This window comes from Trachinotus anak, unplaced genomic scaffold (genome assembly GCF_046630095.1).
Source record: "Trachinotus anak isolate AG129_WGS33_773 ecotype Australia unplaced genomic scaffold, CSIRO_AGI_Tana_v1 ptg000002l, whole genome shotgun sequence".
Taxonomy (NCBI): Eukaryota; Metazoa; Chordata; class Actinopteri; order Carangiformes; family Carangidae; genus Trachinotus; species Trachinotus anak.
Window position 1 is genome coordinate 1,470,559 of NW_027273853.1, and position 19,355 is coordinate 1,489,913.

A 19,355-nucleotide genomic window follows, 5' to 3' on the forward strand; every position below is an offset into this window, starting at 1 on the left:
TCGGCTATGAAAACATAGCTAAGCTCTCATTTCAGTTGAACATGTGCGTGTGTGGCATAGGTCACAGGTGTGCTCTGGTACTTAAACAACACGTCTGAATGTGACAGCAATCAGTCAAGACTGGTGCTAGGTTAGAAGTGTCATGGAAATGTTACTGTTGTACTGTTGCGTTGATCAACATGCAAAATTATGAGCAGGTTTATGTGCATGTCTGAAAGGGGCTAACCCAATGTCCAGCTGCTCCAGTGTGTCTGTGCAGCCTGTTCCAGACCAGATCAATATGTAAGCACAGACATGTCAACCTGCAAGGTGAGAAGGCTGCTGGCGCTAGCTCTGCTAACGTTGGCCACACTTGGCTAACGTTAGAGATGGTGATGCTCCAAACAGCTGGGTTGTCACTGATGTCAGCAGGGTTGGCAGGATGTGAGGTTCAGTGTCACCTCAGGTGGTGGATCAGTAATGTTCTGGTACCTCAGTACAGTTTTACAAGTTTGCACATGACAAAACACCTCTTTATGAAATACAGACTCAGTAATGTAAGTCTCATAGACTGTAAATGAAGATAGCGTAGTGTCTGTGCCGGACTCCGCCCCCAATTCCCAGCTAATCCAAAAATGGGCAAAGAGATGGGGCGTGTGTGGAGCTGAGATTATGTGGTAAGGATATGCTCACCCACCTGTCACTCAAAGAGGCCACACCCTCGCCTAAAATGTAAACAGGTGAGTTCTATAAAATTCAGCCATACATTTGTCATGAAGGAGGAAATTAGCTCTAGAGACCAGAACAGTTTTTGTACCAGGCTGTAAACATGTTTCTTTCTGCTGTAAAGTTGGACATTTGAACATGGGAGTCTATGGGGACTGACTCACTGCTGGAGCCAGACTCTAGTGGTCACTAGAGGAACTGCAGCTCTCAGCTCTTCACTGCTGATGCCTCATGTTTCACACCTGGAGGTTAATGATTGGTTAGTCTCCAGATTGGTGATGTCCTGAAAGACAGACAGGAAAAACAATGTTAGGAAGAGACAATCTCAGATGAAATATGACAGTAATGAAATAAAAAGTTTTTTGTTGTAGCAGTCTGGACTTGAACTCTCAGTCACCAGGAAACCTCAGTCAGCCTGGGGAGGTTAGCCAGCAGCACTGATTCTCACTGAAGGGCCTCTGTTAGGAAAGAGGTGAGCCGAAGTGTGTGTCTCTGTCTCTGTGTTGATGGATGAGCCTGCTGATCAATGTGTCGTAGCTGTAGGACTGTGTGGTATATTGATGCTGTTGTAGTGTATTTCAGCTTAGAGGAGGGAAGCTGACCTCTGTGGTCCCTGTGTAGTAAGATAATAACGCCGGAGACACACTGGGTGTGTGGTGTGTGCGTTGCGGCTGCTGTTGCTGATCTGCTGCAGAAAAACATGCATGTGTGTTCATACCAGCTGCGTATCTGCTCCGTAACTACTGCTACAGCTCCGTCTCTCTAAACAGAGTTTACAGGAGACTTGAATGTTGAATTTCTGTGCATTTTTAATAATTTTGTGATTTATTTTGACAGAAATTGTCTCTAAACTTCACTGTCTCCACATGCAGCTGCTAAGATAGTTAATTTTTTTTCGTGTCTTTGTCATGTTCAGATTCAGCCTAGACATAGAGACTATTGTGGAAGGTGTCAGTTTTGTGTAACATTGCTGTTGTGATGTCAAAATGACATCAGCACGTCTGTCCTCTGTCTATTTTTGCTGCAAGATGTGCACGTCATGCATCAAAGGCGAGACGTTTATCGAAGCAGCCGCGACGTGAAAGGCGTGTGCAGGGGCGCAACTACCTACTTTCTGAGGGGTATGCAGACATATTACAGCCCCCCCCACCAACCCCCTTTTTTCCCTTTTTTTCAATGTTTATGTGTATAAATCTCTGTTGTTACTTTTGGAGTACAGTAACCAATCCCGCTCCACTTTCTCTCCATTGGACAGTACACAAAAACAGTACACTTTGGAAAAACACCTTTTACTCTTATCTATTCTTGGATATGGCCCAGGACATTTCTGTGGGCCATTCTCAACCATGTACTGCCTCAATGAGTCCCCGATTTTGTGTGGTGAAGGCCATTCAGATGGATCTTCTGAGTAAGGCCTTGCCCCAGCCCTCTCCTCTGCACCTCTCTGTTCCAGTTCCTCTTCATCATCATCTGCACCTCTCTGTTCCTCTCCCTCATCTTCACCTCTCTGTTCCTCTCCCTCATCTTCTGTGGTGATTGACTTGCCATGTCTGTCTGCACTAATTTTCCCAAAAGGACACAGTGAAATTCAAACCATACTAGGCATCTAGGTTTTTGTAGCCTCACAGTTTAATTATTCCTACCTGATGTCATCATTGGTCTCCTCTATAGCAGATGCCGTCACCAACCTCATGTCTGTCTCCTTCACCCCTTGCCTGTGCTTTTCTCCGCTATATTCATATGGTCAAACAAGCATTGTTCAATAGCTTTGAATAAATTACACATCTTGCTAATGCAATTTTTCAATATAAATAATATTTAGAAATTAATCACTTGATATCAAGTGGCTGTTCCTACACTTCCACCTAATATTAGACCAACTCTCCCTTCTTCTCTTCTTTCTCTCCATCCTCACACCTGAATCACATGAACTTTGTGTTAAGGAGGTTTAAAAATACAGCAGTCAAACCACATATAAAAAACATGAAATTTTAATTTTAAATTATATCTGTATTGGATCAGTTTGGAAATCCTTTGGAGAAATCAGTAACTGATTGGACGCTGCATCTGATACAGTACATCACAACAGCACTGTTTACAAGCCTCCTCTTGATACACTGATATAACTTACCCACTGTCTTTCAACCACTTTGAAAAGCTTTTTTTCATCCCCTCAAAATCTTTCTCCTTGTCTCTCTTCCTCTTTCTTTTTTGTGCCCCCGAGAGCTTTCTCTTCTGCCTCTCCATCTTTGCTCCCCCTCTGTCATTAGATGGAGCCTAACAACACGATTCAAAATGAAAAAGAAAAAAAACCCGCGCTCCAGCGCGTGCTCGAGGGGGCGCGCACTGGAACGTCTTGTGTGTGTGTGTGTGGAAGGGGGCGAGAGGAGGGGAGGAGAGGGAGCGGAGGGGCGCCTAACTAGTGACATGCCTCTCTGTTATTGATCATATCATTTACACATGCACAAACAGCTGTTAAATACAGAAAATGCCGACTCAAAATATTTTTTCCCCCATCGCTTTGGCGCCCCCTCTAGCGCGGCGCCCCTATGCGCCGCACATATGGTGCATACCCACTTTTTGCGCCACTGGGCGTGTGTCTCACGTGTGTGTCACGCAGGCAATCAGGCAATGTGTCCGCTCCTAACATGGGCGCCGAAGTGAAAATCAAGACGTTCTGCAGCCGCCACACACACGCAACACATCCAGTGTGTCTCTGGCCTTATACTTCCTGTTTCATGGGAACATTTTGAACAGCAAACAATGATCTGATGAATCATTATTGATTTATATGAAGGTAATTTTCTCAATCATTGTTTATTCTGTTAAACATCAGAAAACATCCCAGAGCCTAAGATGATGTCATCAGATGTCAACACCAACCCCCTGCGCCTGTTGAGCGCAAGAGCGTTGTTTCTATACTCATGTGAATCAGAAGCACAGAAGGTGTTGGTGTTGACTCGTTTTATAGTGAAATCCACAACTCACAACATTATTGTTCTATTTAAAGTCACAGTGAGCTCTATATGAAACCTTACACCTATTCTATTGTCTTCTAACTGTGTGTGTCACATGACTGTTTTGGTCCAATCAGGGTCGAGGGTCAGCAGTCAGGGAACAGAGAATTGTTACATCCATATTAGCTAATATCATCAGCTTCACATGGACCTTACACAGTTCAGACTCACACCCACAGAGATTTGTGTTTTGGGATTCTGTGTCAGTCTGCAGGCGTTGGAGTTCCTCTGTGTGAGTCCAGACACCTTCTCAGTGTGTGTTCCGTCAGGTCACACAAAAACAAAAGAATTACTCAAATAAGAACACACAGAGACTCTGCTCGTCACTGTCCTGATGCTGCATGAGGAGAAGAAACTCTGCTGTGGTCATAAAAGCATGTTTGTGTAGACTGTAAATGGACGAGTTCAAAGGTCGAATTCACACTAGGGTCAGTCACAAAACCCTTTTTGTTATTAAATGAATGATTCACTAATTGAAATAGCTGTAATGTAAGGTCTTGTCTTTGGGCCAGCGTCCACACTGTGACACAGAGGCAGTGTGACTCGATGCTGTGGGATTACAGCACGCAGCACTGTGCCAAACCACAGCGTAGCAGGTCTGCCACCACGCCAGACCGAAACCACAGAGCTTCCCCAGAGGCAGTGTGGCAGCTGCTGGGACAGCGACTGCCTCCAACAGTGGGAGGACAACGACTGTGGAGCTACTGAGCTGCACACACACACGTAAACATGTTATACACACAGTGTGTTCAATGTGTGATTTTTATGTGTGAGTGCAGGGTGGACAGAAAGACTTGTTTGTGCAGACAGACACAGTCCTCCTGGTCCCGTTGTGTCTTTCTCTTCAGTGGCCTCTGCAGATTGTTGCCAGATGGTGGTAATGTTGAGGTTTTGTGTTTTTGACAGCTCATGTTTGGACTTCGTTCCAGTGAGCAGCCATCCTGTCTGGTGCAAACAGGTTTTTCTTTTGCCAAAGCTTGTTTAGTGCTCCAGTGACCTGCTGTGAACGTGACCGCGGCGTGTGGTACTGTGGGGGTGTAGAGGTACTGATCTGACAGGACCAATCAAAATGAGCCAGCAGTGAAGTGAAACTCCTCTGAGACTGCTGGTCGACTGGACAATGATCCAGATGGTCAGATCAGCTGGACGTGTCAGCAAATGTGGTTTTCATTCTGAGCTTGGAACAAACTTCAAAGTTGGTTCATAATTTAGTGGTTGGTGATTCAGTCTGAAAGTGACTCTTATTTTCTGTTTTTTCACTTCAAATGTGTGAATGTCTTCCCACATGATGATGTTTTTGAATTACCACAAAACTAGTAGACAGATAAACAAAGAATGGTCCAAGTCAAAGGTCCAGATATTCTGTCTTTAGGTCCCAAAACACTGGATCCTCTTAAACACTGGATTTCCCATAATGCAACTCATCTTAGGCCCTCCCTGCTCACATCTTTCGAATTCCACACAAAGTCAGATTCACTTGTTCCTGCCACATCAACTCCACTCAAACGTCCACACCCATTGATGAAATATGAACCATGTAAATCAGCTTTGCTGGGACGATTAAATGTTGTTACCTTCACTAGTCAGCACCAGAAATACTTGTCGATTGAACTCATTAATATTATTTTATGGTAGGAGTGGGCGAGCCACCTGCTTCAATAAGAGCAGTTTGACCTTCCCTCATATTTCTCTGGCTGCAGTGGATTCACGTCTGATCACAGTTTAACTGTGTGATTCTTGGTCACCACTGTTTTCTTTCCTCGAATATTTTCCAGAGTTTTATTTTCCTCTTGAAACACCTGATTCCAGAGTATGAGCCCTTTACATTTTCTTGTTTTGACTGTTAAAATCACCTCTGGACCACCTGTTTCCGTGATGTCCTTGACCAGTAAAATACAGCTCTACACTGATCTATTATTGAATATTTTTTAAAGTTCATGTCTGTGGATTAGATGTTTTTATTGTAGTAAACAGTAAATACTATTTACTCTGAGAATGTTCAATTAACACTTTTAATTTTTTTAAGTTTTGGTTTTTTAAACCTCTGACCTTTTTAAACCTTTTTGGAATTGGAATAGGAAATTGATAAAAAGCAGAATTAGAATCAGACTCACAATCAATAAAATTCAAATGATATGTGACACCACATATCGTGGAGGATATTGCTTTGTCATATGATCTATTATTCAGATGGATCGTACAGATCAAGTCATTAAAAGTTTCTATATTTAGATATTTAACAAGTTCAGTCACTGTTAACCAGCCCGTTGTTAACCGTTAAACAGCTAGCCTGAAAGAAGTGTCAAAGCAGTGGAAAGATACAAATCTCAGCTTCCAGTCAGGACTTTCAGAATAAAATCAGAGCGGAAACAGGATTCAGGTCATGGTTGTGATCCTACCCAAAATGTTTGTCATGTCGCCAGATCGCACCCCACTAACTTACAGATTCCAGTTTGGTGACTCACAGCATCACAGCATATTTTAAACATATGTATGAAAAAACCTTGTGGTAAATAAAGACATGAAACATAAGACACTATCCAGTTCCCCACTAAGTAAGATCACGGCGTCGTCAGATTCCCTGTTTACATTCAGAACTTCTAAGTTTTGCAGAAAACTACAAATTGTGTCAAATTTTCCAAAACTTCCCAAATGAAATTCCACACTTTTCTTCTTCTTTCACTTATACACATTTTGCCTCTAAAAGATAAAAGTTAATGAAATATCCTTGAGATAACAAAGTCTTCGGGATAAACAATGTGGTAATTTAAGAACATGAGCTAGTTCATTCCTCTTTTACTAAGAGAATTAATTAATCAATCATCACAGTTCAAACTCTGTCATTGAGTGGATTCAGTTGAATTCTTTAAGAGGACTGATGTGATGCAGCATTTAAATTCATAAACAAACCACTGTCAGGTAGACCGGTGCTCAGCAGGCTGCAGGTGGGTTTACCTTCTCTTGCTGTCGACCAATAACAGCGCTCAGAAATCTGATCAGTGAGGTTCTTAAGTTGCTCAGCTGCAGGATTGTGGACATTGTGTTTCCATTATTTTGGTGTTTGTAAAAAGTTCCCCCTTCTCCTCTCTAGGCTCGCCTCTCCTCCTCTTTGCCAACCGGCGTGATGTGCGATTGGTAGATGCAGAGGGTGTGCGGGGTGAGTCGGCCATTGTTGTTAGCGACCTGGAGGATGCAGCAGCGGTGGACTTCCTGTATGCTGAGGGCCTTATATTTTGGACAGATGTCAGTGAGGAGGCCATCAAACAGACGCACTGGAATCAGTCATCCAACTGTAAGACTCTACTGTCTCCGTGTTCACTCTCCTGCTTCCTCGCTCTGGTCACTGTTTCACACTGTCTATGTTCTGTGGTTGCAGCCCTGAAAGAGGCACTGGGAACTGGCCAGACCGTGGTAGTATCAGGACTGGACAGTCCTGATGGGTTGGCCTGTGATTGGCTGGGTAGGAAGCTGTACTGGACAGACTCGGAGACCAATCGGATTGAAGTGGCCAACCTAGATGGCACCTCCAGGAAGGTCCTGTTTTGGATGGACTTGGACCAGCCCAGGGCCGTCGCTCTCAACCCTGCTCAACGGTAACAGAACGCGCGCACACACACACACACACTACTGTCAGACCAGAACTGTCTGAGTTTGAAGGTGTCTGTTGGTTGTACTGTAAGTGACCCTCAGTGGGCGGAGGGAAGGAGGGAGAGAGTAGCTGGTGTAGGGGCCAGGTAACTGGGAAACGTGTATTTACACCCACTACTATATATATAGCCACAGAGATTATGTAGTTTTATAGTCCAACCCTGAAGTCATCATCACAAACAGCCAATAGGATTTCTCCGTTGTGTTTCGGATGATTAAAGAAAATCAGCAACAGTTTCTGATGCTGACAGGTTTTGTTCAGCAGGATCATCTTCACTAATGACTCCACTTTATGATGTTTGAACCCTAAATACAATCAGCAGCAGTAAAAAGCTCATGTTAGGCTATAAACCAACGGCACCACGGTCGCATGACTTCACCGTCACCACCACTAACCTTCAACCTGTAGTTTGATTTAGCTCTGAGCTCTTCTTCAAAATTCTTTCCTCTGACAGAGTTAGTGACAGTTTGTAGAAACACAGCGAGGCTGTAAAGGTGGACTGGTGAGGAGATCGGTTTTCATGTTGGGCTGATGACGTTTAACGTCCCCGACAACCTCTGTCATCTCATTTAGACACTTGTTAGCAACCGGACAGTTTTTTAACAGACGGTGAAGCTTCAAGAAATCAGGAGCTGCTGTTAAACACAGACCTGATTTCAGTCATCAAGCAGAAACATTCAAACAACTAGAGACTAGGGACCAGGGGACAGGAAGTGACTAAGGTCCAGGTTTTAAGACTCAGTCCTGCAGAACTGTATTAACTGAAATGTTTTAAGTACATTTGTGCTGCACATCTCAGAGTATCTGAACTGACATCACAGAGGTACTTTACCTGACCTGGGCTCATGACCAAAAAGTCAGACTTTTTTCAACCTGGGTGTCTTATTTTCACGGTGTAACAAAACAAGTCACACTACAAGGATTTTGATGTTTGATGATGTTTTTGCATTTCATATTCACTGAAAACTTTTAAAAATTATGATAATGTGATTTTTGTTGGGGCTTATACCAAACAAACATGTTTCTTTACATCTGGAGAATGTGATGGCGGGGTGTCTCTGTAGCACCACAACACGTATGGTGCTAACAATTCACAACAATGTTGTGACACATTTTACCTTTATCAAAAAAACTGCAGCTCCTGTGATTTGAATATTGCTCTTGGCCATATTGATTTCAGTTAAATTTTGATTAAGTGTTCAGCCCTGGTGTTATTGCTTCTGGTAACAGGTAACTCACCAAGCCAACAATCTGCTAAATACACCTTTAGTGTACAGACCAAAAGCACAAGCTCTTCGACAGGTTGTAGACTACTACTACTACTACTACACCGGTCCACTATGATTACTGGAAATGTCATTTGAAAACACAGGTGTTGTGACACAAACTGTCCCGTTATAATGTCTTGTAGTTGGTGAGTAAAATGCCACAATAGGAATAAAGACCAGAGCTACAGAAGTAAGACATGAGCCCAGATCAGCTCAGGTTCAAGTTGGTTCAAATAAGTTCAGTGTAGTTGATTTAGTTGGTAAGAAACAATTAGAAATGTATTTCAAAATGTTGGAGTCTGAGACCCAATCAGAAACATGGGTGTCTGCGTCATTGTTTCCAAAAGTCTCTGTTTGTGTACGTCCAGTCTGAAATGCAGTGCTGGAGTTTTCAAACTAAAACGAGACTGACAGCGTTTCCTAAAGTCTCTGTTTGGGACAGCAGTGCTTTCAAACTAAAAGCCATCAGTGTGGATGCAGCCTCTGTGTGCCTGTCTCTTGGGGTGAGCATGAGAGCGTGCTGTGTGCATGGTCTGGGCTCAGAGATGACCCTGAGCCTCGCCCTGACACTTGTTGCTTTAACACAGTTGTGTCGCTGGAGTTTCTACCCGTTCAGTCCATACTGTAAATAATGTATGTAGAGCGCAAGCCGCACACACAGGAGGGAACCAGACCAACAGAACGGACAGAAGATGCTCTCCTTTCTTTTTTCCCTCCTCCCTCTCTCTGGTTTCCTGCTCTGTAATTTTCGTTTCCACATTGGCGGCTAAAAGGACGCAGATCTGTCAAACTTTAGCTACACACAGAGAGCTATGTCTCTCGCACATGCACACACACACACACACACACACACACACACACACACACACTGCCACACAGTTTAATAAGTAACATTCAAACCAGTAAATATTGGTTGTGTGACAGGCTGATTTATTGTGCCCCTTTTTCTTTCACTGTGAACTCAACCAGAACTAGATCTGATTTATGGCGTTGAAAAAAACACACCCTCAGTCCTGTACTAGTGTAATGATAAACCATTTTCAGTTTTTTTCCCCAGAAGTGCTAGTGATAATAGAATTCCTTAGTTTTTTTTAATCAAAGCCTGGAAATGGATCGTAAAGAGGGTAAATTAATGACACTTACGGTACTTAAAAAACTGAAATGCAGACAAATGAACAAAGACAGAAAGAAAGCCACTGAAAATTAAAATGAGTTGTAAAATGTCACTGATGGTCAGTAATGATCTGCAGCCTGAACAGAAATGCGGCAGTGTCTTTCAGAATCAATAAACTCACCTCAAAACTCAAAATGGTCCCGTGTCACCAGAAATATTAAACTAATTATTGACATTTTATTAATGTAGATTGCTGGTTGACTGTTGCGTCTAAGATGTTAAACAGATGCTGTGATAACAGCATCTGACAGTCAGACCGATCGACTAGTTTAAATCTAAATTTCTGTTTTAATGGATGGGTCGTTAGTTGTTACGAATGGCCCTGGTTTTGGTTAGTGATGTGTTTTGTCTCTGTTTTTTCATCCAGGTACATGTACTGGACTGACTGGGGGGAGGAGCCCAGGATAGAGCGAGCTGGTATGGACGGCAGCAACAGGTAAGTGTGTCTATGTAAACCCACCCAGTTTTATAGCCCAGTGTTCTCTCTGACTCAGTAACAGTCATCCAAAGATAAGACAACAAAAGCTCCAGTTGATGGATCACATTTAGATGCTGATGCCATCTCTCTGGTCTCTGTCTCCAACAGGAAGGTGATAGTGAATGCAGACATTTACTGGCCCAACGGTCTGACCATAGACCTGGTGGAGCAGAAGCTCTACTGGGCAGATGCTAAGCTCAGCTTCATCCACAGAGCTAACCTGGATGGATCAGCACGGTATGAACCTTTCTGTATGGGATTGAGTTTTTAAACTTTAGAAAGTCTAGAGATCTCAGTGTGAAATTTGATCGTTTGCTGTGGCTCAGGAGGTAGAGCAGGTCGTCCACTAATCAGAGGGTCGGTGGTTCGATCCCTAGCTCCTCCAGTCCACATGATGAAGTGTCCTTGGGCCCAAACTGCCCCTGATGCTGCTCCATCATTGTATGAGTGTGTGTTTGTGGGTGTGATGTATTAATGTGTGTGTTGGGTGAATGAGGCAAGTATTGTAAAGTGCTTTGAGTCATCGATAAGACTGGAACACCTCTGTAGAAGTGCAGTTCATTTAGATCCATCCACTTCCTGCTGCTTATCTGGGCTCGGTCAAGGCGGCAGCAGGTTAAGCGACGTAGTCCAGACCTCCCTCTCTTCCAGTTCCTCCTGGAGGATGCTGAGGCATTCTGTAGTGTGTTCTGGGTCTACACTGGGGTCTCCTATCAGTTGCACATGGCTGGAAGACCAGGAGGCAACCTGATCAGGTGCCTGAACCACCTCAACTGGCTCCTTGTGATGTGAAGCAGCAGTGAAACTCATCGGCATCAGCCGCTTTTATTGACGATTTCATTCTTTCCCAAAGCTCATGACCACAGGTGAGGGTCTGAACCTAGTCTGGTACAGTCTGGTACATCACCTGCATTACTGCTGCTGCTGCACCGACCCAGCTGTCAGTTTACTGTCACACCCCAAGACTCTTAGGCTGCTTTCACACCTGTGCATTTCAGTCCAGTTAAATTGAACCCTGGTTCATTTTCCCCCTTGGTGCGACTCGTTGGGCAGGTGTGAAAACAGTAATCGCATTCAGGTGCGGACCAAAACAATCAGACCAAGACCCTTTCCAAGAGACGGTCTGGAGCGGTTTGATTCTGGTGTGAAAGAGTTGTGAACTCGATCCGATCCCACTAGCTGGTAAAGACGTGATGTCATTGTACATCCTCAACATTAATGCCATCCCTCTCAAACGTCTCACAGCAGAGCGTCCAATCGGAGTTGGAACCTGGACAGCATTATGACGACATACTGAAGCGAATCTGCGTTCCAGTGTTGGATAGTCTGTCTGTTTACTGTCCAGATACATAATTAGAGCTATGAAAAAAGGCATTTCTGGCGCTGATATATATTTCATAGGATGTCACGGTCCAGACCCTGCGGGACCTTCCTCCTGTGTGATGCATTTAGATTCCCTTGAATCTGTAAATCTGTGAAAACAAACTGAACCAAGAGGAAAATTTAGTTTATAACTCATTAGCTGAATCTGACCAAAGCAAACGAACTGTAGGTGGGAAAACAACCTTAAACTCCTTCACTTCAGGCAGGAACTCGCTCCCAACCAGAGAAAAACATTACTACTCAACACTTCTCAAAACACTAGTTTGAAAACAACCTGTAAAGCCTCTTATCAATATTGATGAAATGTAAAAACATTTCATAATTCATTAATACCAGTAGCTGACTTGATGTGGTCATATCAGTTCATATCAGCTGCTGTCATGGATAAAGTTACATTTCCTGTTTGATGAAGGTGGAACTAAAATGGTACAGAAAATGTTACAGCACGAAGCAGTGTTTAAGATCCTCGATTGAAACTTTGAAAGATCAGCAGGGAAAGTCTGAGCAGAGAAAGGAAGGAGAGGAGAGGAGAGGAGGAGGAGGAGGAGGAGGAGGAGGAGGAGGAGGAGGAGGAGGAGGAGAAGGAGACTATAGCTGCATAGACAGAACTTGAGAGAGAGAAAGAGAAAGAGCACGGGAGCGTTGTCCAACACAAACATAACTGTGGTATGGTGGAGGCCCCAGTCAAAACACACACGGCTTCACACACACTCCCAGTGCATCTCTCTTACAGCTCATTCTTTCCTTCTCTCCTTCTGTCTCTAAATCTCATCGTTCTCTCTCTCTCTCTTCATCCATCAGGCATCTGCTGAGGGCGAACACTGAGAGTTTCATTTCTACAGCAGTAACACACTGAAGCACATGTTACTGTTATTGTTGTGCCAGAATCCAAACTGTTTGAATAATTTCACAACAGGTTATTGATCATTTCTGCATAGTTGAAATTCCACTCAAAATTCCACAGGAACCTCTGAGTACAAAAACCAGGAGGCACAGGAGAAATAGTCAGACACAGACCAGTGGATCATCCTGCAAGACAAAAACTATACACCACAACTTAATGTTACACTGAAGTCATCCTCAGCATAAACATGCTACAAACAAACTAGTCAGACGTGTTAATAGAAAGACTACACTCAAGTGTGACAGGGTGAAAAATCAGCCATCACTGGGGTTGGGCATCACTTGAATTTTATTGATTCTGATTCTGCTCATTGATTCTGATTCTTATCAATTCCCTGTTCAGATTCCAAAATGGTTTAAGAGGTTTAGAAAACCAAAAATTAAAAACCAAAATTTCTTCGAGAGAAAATAGTATTTACTGTTTACTACAATAAAAACATCTAATCCACAGACATGAACTTAATATTCAATAATAGATCAGTGTAGAGCTGTATTTTACAGGTCGAGGACGTCACACACTGTTAGTACAGAAACAGTTGGTCCAGAAGTGATTTTAGCAGTCAAAACAAGCAAATATAAAGGGCTCACACTCTGGAATCAGGCATTTCAAGAAGAAAATAAAACTCTGGAAAATATTTGAGGAAAAAAAATCAGTGGTGACCAAGAATCACACAGTTAAACTGTGATCAGATGTCAATTCACTGCAACCAGCGAAACATGAGGGAAGGTCAAACTACTCTTATTGAAGCAGGTGGACTGAACCTGGACTGATGCTCAGTGTCAGTGGGACAGAGCAGCATCAGACTCAGTCTTTAGATAGTAGATAGTCTCAGATCTGATGTGAACAAGACCCTGAGCTAATCAGCTTCTCACAGACTTTGCCTTGACCTTTGCCTTGTGGTCATTTTCTAAAGTGAAGCCACATTTTTGACCCTTCACCGTCCGTCCATATTTCACACTGTTGTGCCGTTAGCTGTGCATGCTAGCTCGTTTTTCATGGAGTTAACTGAATTGTGTAAATTTTTTACTGTTGGAGCTGCTCTCCCTCTCCTGACACTGTGATGCTGCTCCTATATAAACTAATGGACATTCTCTGAAGGACACGGCCTCTGAATTGAGACGAAGCTGCTGTGTGATGTAGGACGTGTAGGACAGGACTTGGCAGATACATATGTGCGTTCTTGTAGATGCATAGGAACTGATAAGCAGAACTGAAATTCAAAACACCTTCGATTTTTTTTTTTCGGCCCTCGGTTCTTGGCATTTCAGATACAGTTCTACTTTGGAACCAGGTTTCGATCCCCAACCCTAACCATCACAGAGAGAAGAACAAATGATGTTACAGTCAGAAAGATGGAGACAGGAACAACACGAGTGGAGATGGACCATCAGTAACTACACAGAGAAAAGCTAAACATGTGATCCATCTAAAGCAGAATCATGTTGATACACCCACCAAACCTTTTCAAACCACACCTGTGTGGGCCCCTGATTGAAGACCGCGGGGCCCTGGTGTCCGGGGGGTTAAAGTGGCGTCCATGAACCACAGGTCACATTCACCTACCTTTGTTCCATGTCATTTCCCATTTCTCTGTCTAAGCTCATTTCCTGTTTGTCGAAAAAAACAGTAAGCAAAAATTGGGTTGCTCTCTTAGCCTTTATTCACACTTAGTAGTAAAATGTACAGGCGGTTGTTCCCATGGAAACAGCTGCAGGTGTAATGTTACCTACAGTGTTTCTCTACAACATTTGGTGGAGATGCTTGATGCTTTTGGAAAAACGTAACCTCAGCCTGGAGCTTCGTTCCATTAGCTCTGCCTCCTACTGCCGCTCTGTGCACTGCTTTTGTGTAACCACCGCACTCATTGTGTGTGAATGTTTTTGTGCTCAGTTAGAGGGGGCGGGTTTAGTCTGATTGTACCTGACAGCTTCAGTGATGAAGTAATTTGCCTGTTTGCTAATTAATTAGTCCACACACACACACACTCACACACACTCACACACATACACACACACACACACACACACTCACACATGCACACACTCACAAGTTGAACAGAGCTTTGAAATCTGGAGTTGGTTAAATTTGTTCTTTGGTTTTTTTCTCTTAACCGCTGCTGGCAGGCACCTCTGCTCCGACAGCACACACACACACACACACACACACACACAGAACTAAAAATGGTGATTGATGAAAGCCAGTTTCTGGTGTGTTGATTTTCTAAATACGAGCCTCCTTTGATCTTGTGCCGATGTGCGTTTGTGTGAGTACATTTTCCTGTAAGTGATTCTAAAGTGTGTTTTAGAAAAGAGCTGCTCTCTCCTGAACTCTCTCTCTCTCTCACACACACACACACACACACACACACACACACACACACACACACACTTACTTCTCTAACCATTGTGCTTTATATAATTGTTTGGCCCTGAGGACAGAGAGCATACCTTCACAGAGGCTCTGAATGTGTTGTTTTAATAAGAAGGTCTAAAGAAAACTTGAATGTGTTGTTGAGGTAAAACCTCTGATCACATCACTATGGAATGTGGTCTAGATATTCATGGTCCCTGGAGGAGCACTCCTATTGGTTTTCTGACTGATCCTGTAGCGCCTCCATCAGGACTAAATGTCAAAATCTTTACCTTTTTACTTCTTTTATTTTCAATGCCTTTCTTGAAAACCTCCCTCAAACATTTTCTCAACAGGACAAACTCTCAATTTTCATGATTTTCCTCTAGTGCCACACATTTGACACTTTTTTTTAAACTTTGTCCAACACTTGTGTTTTGTGTGGTTTAATGAACATTGGCAGCTATAGACAGGCTTCAGTGTTGCTCCAGCAGCAACGTAAAAACAGTCACAATACTGTTTTTGTTACTCAATCCATTCTTTCAGTGTGTGTGTTCTGGTACTGACCAAAATATGACTGGTGAGTAACACTGAGTGTAACTGAGTGTCAGCACAGTTTTATACTGTGTTTTATTTGGGTTCAAAGTCTTTACATTGCTGCTTGTGTTTAGACATCATTTGACTTCTTTTATCAAATGAACAGAATGAGGTCAAAAGTCAGTATCAGTCTAGTATCAGCTGATTTCAGTCGAGTATCAGCTGATTTCAGTCTAGTATCAGCTAGACTGGTTTCAGCGGTCAAAGTTCAACCTAGCTTTGCGCTGTGATGAACACCTGTGCAGCCAATATAATGAGACAACCTTCCAGGCAGACCTTAAATTGGTCGTTGTGAAATCGGACCTCCTTCACAGGCTGCTCTCTGTACCAGGCTTCTGCTCTTCAAAACAACAGAAAACTGTTTCTTCACATGATGTGTGCTGGAGAAACGTTGGACCTTCAGCAACTGTAGATCCATTAAGAAAATGATCCAAGTGCTGTTCAGTTTAGAAACATGGATGTCAAATGGTGTTGGATTTTAATTATAACTTAGTAACAATAAATGCAACAGGTTGTGTGTGTTTAAATATTAAATTGCACAATTTACTGAACAATGCAGAAAGTCTTAATGTTCTCATTGACAGGTTAACTTGTGAAGAACATACTTTACATTTTTTGTTTTCACAAATATTCTATGGGTTCAATGGCAAACACAAAACACCAACCCTCCTCTCTCATTTTAAAGAAGCTTTTATTTCATCCTGCAGTGAAACAGTGGTGGAGGGCACCCTCACCCATCCTTTTGCCCTGACGCTGTCTGAGGAGACCTTGTACTGGACTGACTGGCAGACTCGCTCCATCCACGCCTGCAACAAGCACAGTGGAGACAAGGCCAGGGAGATCCTCAGCGGGATTTACTCTCCCATGGACATCCAGGTCCTGGAGTCCTATCGACAGCCCTACAGTGAGTGCAGTGCTTAACTCATGTGTATGTACAGTACAGTGGTATTCCAGAAAACCACTATAGTGAACTAATCCAATTAGACTGAAAAGTGTCATTGATCAGTAATGACTGAAAAATTCCAAATCTATTAGGACACAAACAACAGGTGCTCTTATAGCACAGTACAGTTATTGTTTTATATTGTATTTTTAATAGGTTAAATCTTATTCATAGCAAAGAAAAACTGACTCTTTCAAGAGGTTAATTACATTTTTTTTCCACCTGTCCGTTCTTCTCTCTCTCTGGTCTGCAGTCCAGACTCCCTGTAGTGACAATAATGGAGGCTGCAGTCACCTCTGCCTCCTCTCTCCAGTCCAGCCTTTCTACAGCTGTGCCTGCCCCACTGGTGTCCAGCTGAAACTAGATGGAAAGACCTGCAAGCCAGGTATGGATCCCATTTAAGATACGATGCTGCTGGTAATAAATGAGAAGAAAGAGAAACTGTGAGAGGTGCACTGCTTATTTAGAATCAGTATAATTAATCCAGTGTTTTATTTGAAGTATTGAGGCACTGGGATCCTCACCTGTTCCATCATGGTCAGGGAAAGCTGAGAGAAATCAGCTGAGGCAATCTTTAAAATCTGTCTCATCCTCAGGTTGTTGCTCCTGTCAGTGTCAGAGCTGCCGTGTGAGATGTTTCGATTGGTGATTGTGTGTTTTTAAAACTTATTTTGGGGCTGCAGCTCACTCTTTCATCCCTGAGAGCCGTGTACCTATGGTGTTTCTGGTGTAACAACACCATGCTGGACAGGTGACAGGTTTGTTTACAGTGTTCGTGATCTGAAAGACATCACAGTAGGAGAAGAGGCGAAAATGTGTGTGTTTACCAGGGTGTTGTGTTTATATCACTGCCAATTGGAGCCGGAGCCAATAAATACTGCAGAGTCATTTGACCCGGGTGTGAATGTGTATTGTTTCCTTTTCCATTGTCAACTAAAGCCTGATGTTAGCGAGTCTTAGCATGTTTTTTGACCAGTGGAAAAGAGGTAAAAGTAACGAAATGGCAAAATGTTTGACTGTCTTATTTGAGGGCTCTCTGTGAGCCGCTGTTCATTAAGACCAATATAATGTTGAGTTTTATGAGTAATGATCAGCTGATTGTTTCACAGTTGAACTTTCATCATATATAGAAAGTTTAATGGTCCTGATGTGGTGCCTCCATTATTTGGACTAAGCAGCTCATGAAGAAAAATTTGCTGAAAAGTAAAGTCCTTCTGTCACGAAATAGATCAATCAAATCGACCACGGTCAGCTCAAACACAGTCAGATCATTGTCAGATCGACCCTAGTCAGATTGAACACAGTCAGGTTGAACACAGTCAAGTTGAACACAGTCAGATCATTGTCAGATCGACCCTAGTCAGATTGAACACAGTCAGGTTGAACACAGTCAAGTTGAACACAGTCAGATCATTGTCAGATCGACCCTAGTCAGATTGAACACAGACAGGTTGAACACAGTCAAGTTGAACACAGTCAGATCATTGTCAGATCGACCCTAGTCAGATTGAACACAGTCAGGTTGAACACAGTCAGGTTGAACACAGTCAAGTTGAACACAGTCAGATCATTGTCAGATCGACCACAGTCAGATTGAACACAGTCAGGTTGAACACAGTCAGGTTGAACACAGTCAGATCATTGTCAGATCGACCACAGTCAGGTTGAACATAGTCAGGTTGAACACAGTCAGATCATTGTCAGGTTGAACACAGTCAGGTTGAACACAGTCAGGTTGAACACAGTCAGATCATTGTCAGGTTGAACACAGTCAGGTTGAACACAGTCAGGTTGAACACAGTCAGATCATTGTCAGATCGACCACAGTCAGATCGACCACAGTCAGATTGAACACAGTCAGATTGCACACAGCCAGGTTGAACACAGTCAGATTATGGTCAGATTGAACACAGTCAGATCATGGTCAGATTTAACACAGTCAGATCATGGTCAGATTTAACACAGTCAGATCGAACACAGTCAGATCGACCATAGAATACAGTCAGATCGAACAGTCAGATCACGGTCAGATCAACCACGGTCAGATTGACCACGGTTAGATCGAACACAGTCAGATTACGTTCAGATCGATCACAGTCAAATCGACCACATTCAGATCGACCACAGTCAAATCGACCACAGTCAGATCGAACACAGTCAGATTGACCATAGAACACAGTCAGATCGAACACAGTCGGCTTGACTACGGTCAGATTGACTACGGCCAGATCATTGTCAGATTGAACACAGTCAGATCATTGTCAGATTGAACACAGTCAGATCGAACACAGTCAGATCATTGTCAGATCGACCCTAGTCAGATTGAACACAGTCAGGTTGAACACAGTCAGATCATTGTCAGATCGACCCTAGTCAGATTGAACACAGACAGGTTGAACACAGTCAAGTTGAACACAGTCAGATCATTGTCAGATCGACCCTAGTCAGATTGAACACAGACAGGTTGAACACAGTCAGGTTGAACACAGTCAAGTTGAACACAGTCAGATCATTGTCAGATCGACCACAGTCAGATTGAACACAGTCAGGTTGAACACAGTCAAGTTGAACACAGTCAGATCATTGTCAGATCGACCACAGTCAGATTGAACACAGTCAGGTTGAACACAGTCAGATCATTGTCAGATCGACCACAGTCAGGTTGAACACAGTCAGGTTGAACACAGTCAGGTTGAACACAGTCAGATCATTGTCAGATCGACCACAGTCAGATTGAACACAGTCAGATTGCACACAGTCATATTGCACACAGCCAGGTTGAACACAGTCAGATTATGGTCAGATTGAACACAGTCAGATCATGGTCAGATTTAACACAGTCAGATCGAACACAGTCAGATCGACCATAGAACACAGTCAGATCGAAC

General features: G+C 43.1%; 1 protein-coding gene across 1 annotated transcript in view; it reads left to right on the top strand.

Annotated features, from left to right (window-relative positions):
• The window catches only part of lrp5 (low density lipoprotein receptor-related protein 5), a 73,960-nt gene that overhangs the window by 6,411 nt on the left and 48,194 nt on the right, over window positions 1-19,355 (top strand). Inside the window, exons 2-7 of the mRNA XM_071488867.1 lie at window positions 6,814-7,014; window positions 7,099-7,315; window positions 10,181-10,249; window positions 10,400-10,528; window positions 16,232-16,428; window positions 16,721-16,852. Coding sequence (XP_071344968.1) covers window positions 6,814-7,014; window positions 7,099-7,315; window positions 10,181-10,249; window positions 10,400-10,528; window positions 16,232-16,428; window positions 16,721-16,852 — 945 coding nt within the window. The remainder of the gene's footprint in view (window positions 1-6,813; window positions 7,015-7,098; window positions 7,316-10,180; window positions 10,250-10,399; window positions 10,529-16,231; window positions 16,429-16,720; window positions 16,853-19,355) is intronic.